Consider the following 12,771-nt stretch of genomic DNA (forward strand, 5'->3'; position numbering starts at 1 on the left):
TGGGATGGTGGTGGTGATGTGGTGGTGATGGTGGTAGTGGTGATGGGAGTGGTGGTGGTGGTGATGGGGATGATGGTGATGGTGATGGTGGGATGGTGGTGGTGATATGGTGGTGATGGGGGTGATGGTGATGGTGGGGTGGTAGTGGTGACGTGGGTGATGTGATGATGGTGGTGATGGGCATGGTGATGGTGTTGGTTGTGGTGGTGGTGTTGATAGGGATGATGGTAGTGATGGTGATAGTAGAGGTGATAGTGATGAGGGGGATGGGGATGACGGTGGTGCTGGTGGTGGTTATTTGATGACAGTGGTGGTGATGAAGGTGACAGAAGTAGTGATGACGGGAGTGATGGAATGATGGTAGTAGTGGTGCTGGTGTTGTGATGGTGGTGCTGATGGGGATGGTGGTGATGATGAGGGTGATGATGGTGATAATAATAATAAAAGTAACAATAATAAAGGGATACACTTTAAAGTATCCCAGTTGACATCTCCTAGATCTAAGGTGTCATGGCTGGAACATTGACATAACTCCTGACCTGAGCTTGGCCAGGACACAGACCTGGTGGACAGAGAGAGATGGGCAAGGAGTGTCCGTCCTTGGGCTACTCAACATTTCAGGCTGAGGATTCTCAGCGCCAGCCTTGTCCTCCTGGGAGTCCACACTTTTCCTAGAAAGGTGTTATCAAAGTCAGAACATCGATGTAATTTAGAGTTTTTTGTGTTTTGTTTTTTTGAGACAGGGTCTCACTGTTGCCCAGGCTGGAGGGCAGTGGCATGATCTTGGCTCACGGCAGCCTCCACTTCCCAGGTTCAAGTGATTCTCATGCCTCAAGCATGCACCACCATGCCCAGGAGACAGGGTCTCACCCTGTCACTGTGGAGTGGCAATGATCCTAGCTCACTGCAGCCGTGCACTCCTAGGCTCAAGCAATTCTTCCACTTCCGCCTTCTCTGTAGCTGGGACTATAGGTGCTCACCACTACACCTAGCTAATTGTTAACATTTTGATATAGAGACAGGGTCTCGCTGTGTTGCCCAGGCTGGTCTTAAACTCCTGGGCTCAAGCAGTCCTCCTGCCTCGGCCTCCCAAAGTACTGGGACTATAGGTGTGAGCCACCGCACCTGGCCTAGGGTGTTTTTTTTTGTGCTTGCTAGCGTAACCCAAGGCAGCTCTGTGCAAGGTAAAGCAATGGGGCTCCGAGTCTGGAGGGTTGTGTGTGTGTGTTATGTGTGAGTTGTTCGTGTGTGTTGTGAAAGTTGTGTGAGAGGTATGTGTGAGAGGTATGTTTGAGGTGAGTTGTGTTTGTGTGTGAATTGTGTGTGTGTTGTGAAGTGTGTGTGTGAGCTGTGTGTTGTGTTGCCTGTGAATGCCACTTCCTCATCCTTGTTTGTCTCAGTCACCTGTGGGCTGGCTGTCCGCACACACAGGCACTGTCCCTCGAGTGGCACCACCCTGCAGGCCAACCCCCCCAGCACATGGCCCCGCAGATCCCATGGGACGTGCGTGAGCCTGCCTGATGCTCACACCGGCTCCACGGGGGAAAGGATTGTTTATCCCATTTTGCAGATCAGGAAACTGAGGCGTGGTGAGGTCAGATGACTTGCCCAGTCCCCAGCCAGTCAGGAAGGAGCAGTTTGAACACCTGAGGCTGCCCTGGGCTTTGGTTCCCACCACCCTGGTGAACTGCAGGAATCCCGGCCACCTGGTGCACCCCAGGCAGCCCTGGGCTCCTCCGCGAGCCTGGCCTCTGTCCTGTCCAAAATCTGAGCCACCAGGAGACCTCCTGCCCAGAGAAAGCACAAGGGGCACAAGAGATGCCTACTCTCCCAGGCCCGGCTCACCTCTCAGGAGAGGACTGTGGCCTGGGTTGTGCTGGCACCAGAGCCCGGCTGTGTGGGTTTACACAGTCACTGGACACCCGGCTCGAGGGTGAAGTCCCCGGGTGCTGCTTGGCAGGGGTATTGCCGGGCGGTAGCCCAGACACTGCTGAATCTCAGGCTGGGGAGCCTCGTGCCTGGGTGGGAGGGGCCCCACATGCAGACCCTGCTGGCCGCTCTGGAGAGACCCCCTGACCGGCCTCCCATCCTCTCCCCAGGGCAGAGTGGCTTGGGTAAATCCACCTTAATCAACACCCTCTTCAAATCCAAAATCAGCCGGAAGTCAGTGCAGCCCCCCTCGGAGGAGCGCATCCCAAAGACCATCGAGATCAAGTCCATCACGCACGGTCAGTGGCCGGGGCGGGCTGGGGGTGCAGGACGCCCCTGCCTTCCTGGAGCACAGGTGCTGTGTGAGGGTGCCCAAGTCAGGCAATCCCAGGTCCCCAAGACAGGGACTCGCTGTGCCCACCATCCCCGGCATGTTGAGTCTGGGGCTCTGGCCGTGAGGGGTCAGCGTCCCGGACCCCTGTGGGCCTCGTCACACTGAGCTCCCTGCAGACAACTGAGTTTTCCACCAGAAGTCACGGGTGAGGGATGCTCAGGGGAACCGTCACCGGCCTGTGCCCTGGCTGGCTGAGGAAGGCTGTTAATTTCCCAGTGCCTCCTTGGTTGTCATCGCTGCCTACTTGGGGTTGCCCCTGGGTCAGTCAGGCGTGGGGTGTCTGTGAGGGTCCTCCGCCTCCCCTCTGACTCTGTGCACGTGGCTCTGTGCAGATATTGAGGAGAAAGGCGTCCGGATGAAGCTGACGGTGATTGACACACCAGGGTTCGGGGACCACATCAACAACGAGAACTGGTGAGGCCCCTCCAGGGGGAGAAGCACTAGCAGGGGCTTCAGGGCTCCCTGGACCCCACCCAGAGTCAGCCCTCGGGGCTCCCCAGCCTATGGGGGTGCAGGACCCACCTCCTGGGACCTGACGTGCTGCTAAAGTCGCATGTCTCAGGGGTCTGAAAATTCTGGACCAAAGCAGAATTACCTGGGGAATCTTGCTGTCCTCAATTCACCTCCTGAGGCCAGCCTGGGGAGGCTGGTTTGGGAGGTCGAGGATAAGGCTGTGGCCTCTCTGCTTAGCAAGCCAGACCTCCCAGGGCATGCATTGGCAGGTGGGGTGTTGGGCTCTGAGTCCTGGGAATGTGTAACCTGCTTGGGGAGGGCATCCCATGTGTCCGCTGACTCGTCCCCCATCCCCCACGCAGCTGGCAGCCCATCATGAAGTTCATCAATGACCAGTACGAGAAATACCTGCAGGAGGAGGTCAACATCAACCGCAAGAAGCGCATCCCGGACACCCGCGTCCACTGCTGCCTCTACTTCATCCCCGCCACCGGCCATTCGTACGTCCCTGCTGTGTCGGCGTCCCCATGCTGGGTGCCCTGGGTTCCCTCTGTCCCCTGGGATTCCCCGACAGTGCTGTCTGCCCTGCTGCTGGGCACAGAAGGGCCGAGTCGGGGGCTATGGCCACCAGCTGTGAAGTCGGGGGTGTGCCGTGTCTGAACCTCCAAAGCCTCACTCTGATCCCTACACAGCGTCCTGCCCAGTCCCCATCCTTCAGCTGTGTCTTGGGGAGTGGAGGGTCAGGCAGGCCCTGGGCTGTTCTGGAGTCTGGTGGTCTGTGTCCTGCCTTCTCAGGCCAGGCTCTGGCAGGTGGAGTGGGAGCCCCCAGCCTGGCACCCTTAGTGTGACCTGACCTTCTCGTCCGGGCCCTTCCTCATGGGACCCCTCGGAGGGTTTGCTGCGTTCTTAGGCGGGAAGCACAGAGATCAGTGCTGGTCCCTTCCACGGCTGGACGGGGCTGCTGTTGGCCTTGGCAAGAGCCCTTTCCTCCCGCCGGCTCTGTCCGCACCTGACGTCACCCCCAGAGGTCTGCAAGGGCGGGAGGCTGTGTGTGCCCTGGCAGGCGGACCCTTTGTGGCCTCACAGACCCTCTGTCCTCGGCTCGCTGTGCACCCCCTGCCAGACACCTGTGGCCCACCCTGAGCCAAGGCTGGGAGGAGGTGGACCCAAGGCCAGCAGGAGGGGCTGGTGGAGGCAGCCATGGGTGGCTTGTCGGCGTGGGTGGGTGGAGAAGGTCCTTCGCCCCTGCTGGCCCGGACGCACTTCCCTGGGTGGAGGAAGTCCAGAGGTTTGGGGAAACCCATACTCTGGGCAGCAGGTTCAGGAAGGAGCCTGGCTGGTGGGCAGCCAGCCTCAACGAGAGTCTGTGGGAAAACCCAAGCCCAAGTTTTCCAGCCCACCCTCTGGCATCATCCCCTGTGGGCCGGCAGGAGTCCATTCAGGGGCGGGGGCCCAGCTCGCTGCCCACGGGCCTCTCCTGAACTGATCATGTGCCCTCCCAGGGCAGAACGGCTCCTCTGGGGTCCCGTGGCCACTGTTCCAGCTGCTCCGAGCTTTGCCTCAGCTGAGGCTGATGGCAGGAGGCAGAAGCCCCTCCTGATGCCAGCTGGGCAAGCCGAGGATGGTGGGCAGTCTCTGGCATTTCTGCCACTCCCCAGCACTGACCCTTTGGCTGGGAACCCAGCTGGGCGTGTTGCCTGGTCCCGCCCCAGGCGCCCAGTCCCATGAGGCCATCTCTGCTTGAACTTCTGCCTGGAGCCGGATTCTCTCGCAGCCATGTCTGTGACTGACTTATTCTCACTGTGGGAAAAGCTCTGCTCCAGAACTGGGGAAGACAGTGCTCCAGTTCCAGGGCCCTGCCAGCCCCTGCCGCCCACAGCTCTCCCCACATCAGACCCCGGGCTCACTGGGGCCAAGCAGGCAAGGGGAGCAGCTCACCTGGTGCAGGGGGAGCAGCCCGCCTGGTGCAGGGGGAGCAGCCTGCCCAGCGCAGGGGCACCGCACACTAGTGCTAGCTTCTGTTTCTTTGGCCTCTCCCCTCCCAGCCAAAGCCCCACAGCAAGACAGCTGCTGAGCCAACGGCAGCCACTCTGTGTGGACATGTGGGTGTGTGGTTGTGACTCCAGAACGCATGGACGAGGGTGCTTGGAGCTGGCCCTGGCCCACTCAGCCCAGGACCCCGTCCTTGCCAGCAGGGACCCCCGTGAGCCCTGAGCCAGCACCTGAGAGCGTCAACATCTGCTTGGAGGTGGGTGGCTCCCCCTCGCTCCCCCCAGATGAGCCTCACGCACATCCTTCTGCTTCAGCCTCAGGCCCCTGGACATCGAGTTTATGAAACGCCTGAGCAAGGTGGTCAACATCGTCCCTGTCATCGCCAAGGCCGACACACTCACCCTGGAGGAGAGGGTCCACTTCAAACAGCGGGTAGGTTCCGTCTCCACCCGCCCCAGCCCTTCTGCGCAGCCTGGAGATGCTGCAGGCCTGGCAGGGTCCACCCAGTCTAGAGGAGTCACGTGGTCGGGGAGACTGAACCGCCGGTCACTCTTCCAGCGGGTGGCTGGCCTGGTGGTCCCTGGCCTGAGTGGCTGCTGGGGGCTGTCCCTCAGATGGCCTCTCCGGCTCCCCCCATCTCAAAAGCAGCTTTCGGGGAGGGCCCATTCTCCAGCAGAGTCTCTGAGGGGGGTTTTGGGGAAGACCTGGACCAGGAGGATGGTGACTCTGTCTTCCAGGGAGTGAGGCCAAGGAGGGGCCATGAGACATGGCCCACCTTGTTTTTTGCCTTTTTTTTTTTTTTTTTGAGAAAGGATCTCGCTCGGTTGCCAAGGTTGGAGTGCAGTGGCGCGGTCATGGCTCACTGTAGCTTCCACCTCCCAGGCTCAGTTGTCGGAGTAGCTGGAATTACAGATGCATACCACCACGCCTGGCTAATTTTTGTATTTTTAGTAGAGATGAGGTTTTGCCATGTTGCCCAGGCTGGTCTCTAACACTTGGACTCAAGGGATCCTCCTGCCTCAGCCTCCCAAGGTGCTGGGATTACAGGCATGAGCCATCTCACCTGGCCCTGCCTGGTTTTTATTAGATGGAAGAGAAGTTGGGCCAGGCGCAGTGGCTCACGCCTGTAATCCCAGCACCTTGGGAGACCGAGGCGGGCAGATCACTTGAGGTCAGGAGTTTGAGACCAGCCTGGCCAACATGGTGAAACCCCGTCTCTACTAAAAATACAAAAATATTAGCTGGGTGTGGTGGTGGGCACCTGTAATCCCAGCTACTCGGGAGGCTGAGAAAAGAGAATTGCTTGAACCCAGGAAGTGGAGGCTGCAGTGAACCAAAATTGCGCCACTGCACTCCAGCCTGGGCAACAGAGTGAGACTCCATCTCAAAAAAAAAAAAAAGAGGGATGGTTTCTGCTGCCTTCTTTTCCGCCACCGTCCGAGGCCCCTGCTGTGGGGTGGGAAGGGGCATCCAAGCAAGAGGGCGAGCCCTGGGTCTCCTCCTCCTGACAGGACAACACATTGGAGCCACCTGGGGAACCTTCAAAACTGAAACAAAGGTGCCTGGGCACAGCTTCTGCCTCAGTGGGTGTGGGTGGGGCCTGTAACCTACTCCGTCCTGGGACCAGGCATCAGGGACCTTCCCAGCACGTGCAGGGGAAGACAGTCCACACAAAGTGGGTGTGTCTGCCCGAAGTTGCGCGTGGGCTGTGGTCTGTGCCTGGGCAGGCGAGCGGCCATTCCCCGGGATGTTTCTGCTGCACATACCCGTGTCGGGCTGCCTCAGAGCTGAGAGGTTACTGCAGGCAGGGGCTGGCTGGGCTGCAGGAGGGTCCCCTGCTGGAACTGGGGGCAGTGACGAGGGTTTTTTAGGAAGGGTTTTAGGAGGGGAGGTCTCGCTAACCCTGAGTACTTTCTTGGGGGTGTGATGAGCAGGAGAAGAGAGGTGGGAGGTGCTCAGGAGGATGACCGAAAGCCCCTGGGGAGCTGCAGCTTTGCTCAGGGCGGCAGGGATACCTGCAGCTGCCCCTGCTCCCCCCAGGAGGCACAAGAGTTGGAGGTGATTGGGGTCACAGACCCCCAGAGCCTGCCCGTGACTCTGAGCCTGGGGCAGCTCACAGTGTAAAGGTCATGTGGTGGCAAACACCGGTGGTCGGGCAGAGCTTGCCACAGGGATGTGCCCAACTCTTTCCCTCTATCCCAGATCACCGCAGACCTGCTGTCCAACGGCATCGACGTGTACCCCCAGAAGGAGTTTGACGAGGACTCAGAGGACCGGCTGGTGAACGAGAAGTTCCGGGTGAGTGGATCCACTGGGATGTTCTTCCTGGGGGACCCCCAGTTCCTGCTGAAAGGTGTGGTTGGGGGGGTTTGGGGGGCCTTAAGCCATGAGATGATATTCTTGGGGCCAGAGAGCACTGAGCCCAGGTGTCTGTACCCAGTGCTCTCAGGCTGAGGCTCTCGTTTTTGGGGGACCCCAGACTCAAGGCAGCTCCTCCCAGGGGCCCAGGGGAGGGAATGGCCTTCCCGCACATGTGTAACCAGCGCTGGCCGCCTGTCCGTTCCCCAGGAGATGATCCCGTTTGCTGTGGTGGGCAGTGACCACGAGTACCAGGTCAACGGCAAGAGGATCCTCGGGAGGAAGACCAAGTGGGGCACCATCGAAGGTACTCGCTGCGGGTGCCAGGGCTGCAGACAGATGGGAAATAGGCTCCTCTGCTGACCCAGAGCCTGTGGGCCACACCTGAGCCAGGGACGAGTGGAATCTCAACCACTGCATTGCCCCACCCAGAGAGAGGGGTCTCCTTGTCCCCACTCAACCCTTGGGAAGTGAGAGGGCAAGTGGCCTGTGCAGGTGCCTCCACCCCAGATCTCTCCCCGGGCAGGGAAAGATTCGGGGAGACAGGAGCTGGGATGGGGGCTGCCAAGTTCTGGGTCCTGGTGCAGGCTCTTTCATGGGCACCTGTGTGGCCCTGGACAAATCGCCCAACTTCTCTGGGCCTAGAAAAGGGGTGGGCCGTAGCTCTGTGAGCCAGATGGACCCTCGGACCCTCACCCTGCCGAAGTTCCTGGGAACCTCACACCTTAGTCTCTGGTGGCTGTTGTAACCAATTGGCACAAATGAGGGGGCTTGAAACAACACAAATGTATTTTCACAGTTCCCGAGGCCAGAGGTCCAAAATCAGGGGCTGTTTCCTTCTGAGGCCCTGAGGACCAGCCTCTTCCGTGCCTTCTTCTTTCTGGTGGCTCCCAGCATTCCTGGTTGTCTTGTAAAGGCATTACGTGCTCTAATCTCTGCCCGATTGTCACAGGGCCTTCTTCCCTGTGTCTCTGTCCCGTCCCTCCTCCTCCTCTTTTTTTTTTTTTTGAGACAGGGTCTCACTCTGTCACCCAGGCTGGAGTGCAGTGGTGCAATCTCAGCTCACTGCAACCTCTGCCTCCTGGGTTCAAGTAATTCTCCTGCCTCAGCCTCCCGAGTATCTGGGATTACAGGCATGTACCGCCACACCTGACTTAATTTTTATATTTTTAGTAGAGACAGGGTTTCGCCGTGTTGGCCAGGCTGGTCGTAAACTCCTGACCTCAGGTGATCTGCCCACCTTGGCCTCCCAAAGTGCTGGGATTACAGGCATGAGCCACCGAGCCCAGCCTCTTTCCTCCTTGTTATAAGGATGCCTTTGGACTTAGGGCCTACCCTAAGTGGATGAGCCCATCTGGAGATCCTTAATGAATCTTTGAAGAAAGACATTTTCCAAGTCAGGTCACAGTCATGGGTACCAAGGCCTGAACCTTGACCATATCTTTGAATGGACGGGAGCCCCGGGTGGGGCCACAATTCAACCTACTCTTGGCGGTGACACTGCGGGAGGGATGGGCCCAAACGTTTCCTGCCCTTTCCTCTCTCTACCCCTTCCTTTCTCATTAGAATGGAAGAGGGGAAGGTGCAGAGGGAAATGGAGCAGGAAAAGCCACTTTGTTCTGGAGAGCACTTGGCTGAAAGGTCCAGCAGAGCAGGAAGCACAAGTCTCTTAATCTTCCAGGGCCTCAGTTTTCATCATCCACAAAGTGGGTGCAGTGTGCCAAGATTTTAGTGAATTGAGAGACTGTCCCAAAGACTACGAGAGATTTTTGGGAAGCTGTTGCTCAAAGAAAATGGTCATAATGACAATTATCAGGAGTCATCAAACACTTCAGTGCCTCTGGCTTCAATGAGTTATCTCATTTCATGCCAAGAGCTCCCCACACCCTCCTTGCAGAGTTGAGGAGGTGCTGTGAGCAGAAAACCTGCCAAGGGACCCAGAACAGGAGGCAGCTCTGGAATCCACAGCTCCAGCCCTGCACCAGACTCCCTCGCGATGGGAGTTCATACCTGGAGGAGGGTGTGGAGAGGCACGTGGGCCTTTTCCCCTGTCTGCCCTCCTCCCCTACCACCGAGCCTGCCCCACCCACCCTGCAGAAGCTGCCCAGCAGCCTGGGTGTTTTCCAGTATCCGCCTGTGATGTCAGGCTGGCTTGCCTCCCCTTGGCCCCTCTGCCTGCAGTTCCTCTCTTCCTCTCTGCCCAAATAATTCTTGCTGTTTAGGAACCTTTTTATGAAAGACAGGTTTAGGAGAGCTCAGGATGGATGGGCCTGAGATAGTCTGGCTGCTTTGTTATGGGCGTGCCTCTGCTGCACCCTGGTGACCAGCCTTGGGTACTGCAGGTGGCCGGTGACGGAAACTGTCAGGAAATGCACAAAGCTGGGGTCCCTGTACCTCTCCGACCTGTGCATTGAGGAACAGCCTGGAACCTGTCAGGACAGTTGTGAGGTGGTGGGGCCCACGTTCCAGCAGTCTTATATGAGGACCCTGGAAATGTGCCTTCAACACTGATGGGTTTTTATATTGGGGCCCCGTGAGTTCCTAGCTGACCTGACACCCGGGCTAGTAAGGGCTCTGCCTCATTCTTGCCTCCCACTTGGTGAACAGCACAAGATGCTGTATCTTTGCCATCCTTAGAAACCACCCCAAATATTGTCAATAGAAATGTGGAGTGTAATGAATCACGCCACGAACTCATAATCCTCATGTCCCTGAGAGGCGGGTGACGTTATTATCCACATTTTATGGAAGAGGAAACTGAGGGAATGAGAGTAACTTGCCCGAGCCAGGGAGCAGCGATCACACGCTGCAACTCCAGCCTGAGAGCTGCATTCTTCCTGCCGGCTCTCGCTGCCCCTCAGTGTTAGATGAGAATGCTGCTGGTCAGTCTGCAGGAGGTTCTGGTGTGGACACCGCCCTACACAGGGCCATGGCAGGAAGGGTCTAGGCAAAGGCAACTGGCGTAGCACTGAGAGCACCTGAGGACTGGGCAAGGTGGAGGCCCCGGCCCTTCCTGTTGGCCTACCAAGTGAAAACCAGACATTTTTAACTTGGGGAAAAGCCATATGGCTCTGTGATGGGGCAGCCTGGAGCCGGGTGTCTGGGTCCTGAATCCCGCTCCAGCCTTATGAGCTGTGGAACTCAGACAGACACAGTTCTTGCATTCTCTATACCTCTATACCCCATTTTCTTTTTTTTTGAGACGAAGTTTCGCTCTGTCGCCCAGGCTGGAGTGCCGTGGCACGATCTTGGCTCGCCACAACCTCTGCCTCCTGGGTTCCAGTGATTCTCCTGCCTCAGCCTCCCAAGTAGCTGAGATTACAGGCACCTGCTACCAGGCCCGGCTAATTATTGTATTTTTAGCAGAGACGAGGTTTCATCATGTTGGCCAGGCTGGTCTCAAACTCCTGACCTTGTGATCCACCCGCCTCAGCCTCCCAAAGTTCTGGGATTGCAGACGTGAGCCACAGCACCCAGACTCTATGCCCCATTTTCATAAGATAATGGGGATAACAAAGGAATCATGAGAGACACTTGCAGGTGTGTGAAGATGAAATTCGTCACACGGGAGGGCACCGGCTGTCTTTTTATTTGCCTTCCCTGCCCGGCTCTCCACCTCCAGCGATGCCGTTCACCGCCTTCCTCGTTAAAAGGCCTTCTGTTGTAACAGTTAACACGTGCCAGGCACTGTGTGTTCATGTAGGAGTTATGAAGCACAGCGATAAAATGACCACTCTGAGATGGCCACCAGCTCGAGCCCGAGGGCACTTGTGGGCGCCCATGGTCTCCTGCCCAGTCTTTCCTCGTCCCTGAGAATTGGCCACTGTCCCGAGCTTGGGCTTGTGTGTGTTGTATGCAGTACCCGTGTCCCCGAGCAAGGTTTAGCATGGCTGGTTCTTGAGCTTGTGAATGGTCGTCCACAGGACGTAGCGCCTGTGTGTGTTGTCCCTGTGTGTGTGTGCTCTGAGCGCAGGCAAGGTGGACGGGGCTGTGTAGGTAACACCGTGTGGGCCGCAGGGTTTCTTTAAGATCCCAGCTCTGATTCCTGCCTCATCCCATTCCCAGCAGCCCAGCCCCCTTCCTGTCTTCAGGCCTCTGCTGGGACGTCCTGCTCTCCCTGGTCACCCCAGCGGTGCAGGGAACCAACGTCCTGGCTTCTCCACTGTGGCTTCCTCCCATGCTCCTATTTGGCCTGGTCACTGTGCCATCTCCCATTAGCCAGGAACTTTCTGGAGGGCAGGAGCTGAGCTGTCCAGGAGCAGGAGCTGATACTGGTCACCCCAGTATCCCCCAGACTGAGAGCAGTGCCAGGTGTCCTATGCTCAGCTGCAGAGCAGGCAGTTCCCCTGCCTTTCTGCCCCTGGGGCCGTCCTCGGGCTCTGCTCTTGGCACTAGCACTGCTGGGCACGGGGAGAGAGGCGGGTTCCGGGCAGAGCATCTCCACCAGGACATTAAAGCCCCTCCTGTCTCCTCTCCTAGTTGAAAACACCACACACTGTGAGTTTGCCTACCTGCGGGACCTTCTCATCAGGTGAGAGACAGGGGGCTTGGGTGGGGCTGACGGCTCATCCCTAAGAGGCCCTACAGCAGGTGTGGGTGGAGGGTGTGGGGCTGAAGCCCTGGGCAGAGTGGGCGCGCCCTGCCACCTGCCTGCCCTGCTCTCAGAAGATCTTGGAAGCCCGTCTTCTAAAAAGAAAACCCACTGGGAAATGAAGCAAGCAGTGAAGATCTTTTTTAATCCCTGCGAAGTTGGCTGGATGGGAAGGCTGAGCTTTGGTCCACTGTGGCCCGGCCCGTTAGAGCTGCCTGGTGGCCACTAGGGGCCCAGTGAGGCCTCATGTGTAGGCCCTGTCGGCAGCATGGGATGTCTCCAGCTCCGATCCCAGTGGCCCCGGACGCCTACCCCTTTCACCTGGCTGAGGCTTCTTGTTTCCCTTGAGTCTGGGCAAGGAAGGGAAGCCCCGTTAGAGAGGGTGCCAGGTAGGTGGTCCCTGGAGTGTGAGCCCTGGCCTGGGCAGGTGAACGGGGTTGGGGGCCTCCTGCCAGAGTGCCAGGGGCTCCTCAGTTCTTCCTCAGCAAGCAGGTGGCACAAATGATGGGAATGTTATCGAGAGGAGGGGCCTCCAGGTTGGCAAGGACAGAGGTGGGGGATTCCGGGAGCTTCTGCCATCGTGGGGAGACTGGGCTTTCCAACTTCCCTCCAAAATATTCCTCCCGAGCTGCAGAGGAATGAAAATCTGAGTTCAGGAATTTTTTTTCCTGCGGACAAGGGCAACTCAGCCCTTTGCCCCAGGCCACCTGCCTGCCACAGGCCATAGCCCTGGAGGCCGGCTGTCACCCACTGCCTCCTCCCTGCCAGTACCCTGGACACAGGCCTGGAGCAAGAACACTGCAGCCCTGTCCCTCCGAGTCTGTGCAGTGTCCCTGGGCCCTGGACCAACTGTAGGGTGGACCCAGAGAGAGACACATGCATTGGAATATGTGTGTCCTGACTGAGTCTGGGCTTACCAGGGGGACTGACCCTTCCCCCCAAATGTGTACCAGATCTGGTCCAACATGGTGGGCCTGGGGGACCCCATGGGGAGCCAAGCAGTGGGGATGGGGAGTGGCAGGGGTGCAGGCGGGCCTGAGTCTGAGGCAGGCTG

At 58.2% G+C, this 12,771-nt stretch overlaps 1 protein-coding gene across 8 annotated transcripts in view; it reads left to right on the forward strand.

Annotated features, from left to right (window-relative positions):
- The window catches only part of SEPT9 (septin 9), a 212,031-nt gene that overhangs the window by 196,963 nt on the left and 2,297 nt on the right, over window positions 1-12,771 (forward strand). For all 8 annotated transcript variants that reach the window (XM_011953141.1, XM_011953295.1, XM_011953381.1 and 5 more), the window contains 7 exons: window positions 2,100-2,228; window positions 2,656-2,737; window positions 3,139-3,276; window positions 5,083-5,200; window positions 6,971-7,066; window positions 7,337-7,433; window positions 11,606-11,657. In XM_011953141.1, coding sequence (XP_011808531.1) covers window positions 2,100-2,228; window positions 2,656-2,737; window positions 3,139-3,276; window positions 5,083-5,200; window positions 6,971-7,066; window positions 7,337-7,433; window positions 11,606-11,657 — 712 coding nt within the window. The remainder of the gene's footprint in view (window positions 1-2,099; window positions 2,229-2,655; window positions 2,738-3,138; window positions 3,277-5,082; window positions 5,201-6,970; window positions 7,067-7,336; window positions 7,434-11,605; window positions 11,658-12,771) is intronic.

This window comes from Colobus angolensis, unplaced genomic scaffold (genome assembly GCF_000951035.1).
Source record: "Colobus angolensis palliatus isolate OR3802 unplaced genomic scaffold, Cang.pa_1.0 Scaffold1, whole genome shotgun sequence".
Lineage (NCBI taxonomy): Eukaryota > Metazoa > Chordata > Mammalia > Primates > Cercopithecidae > Colobus > Colobus angolensis.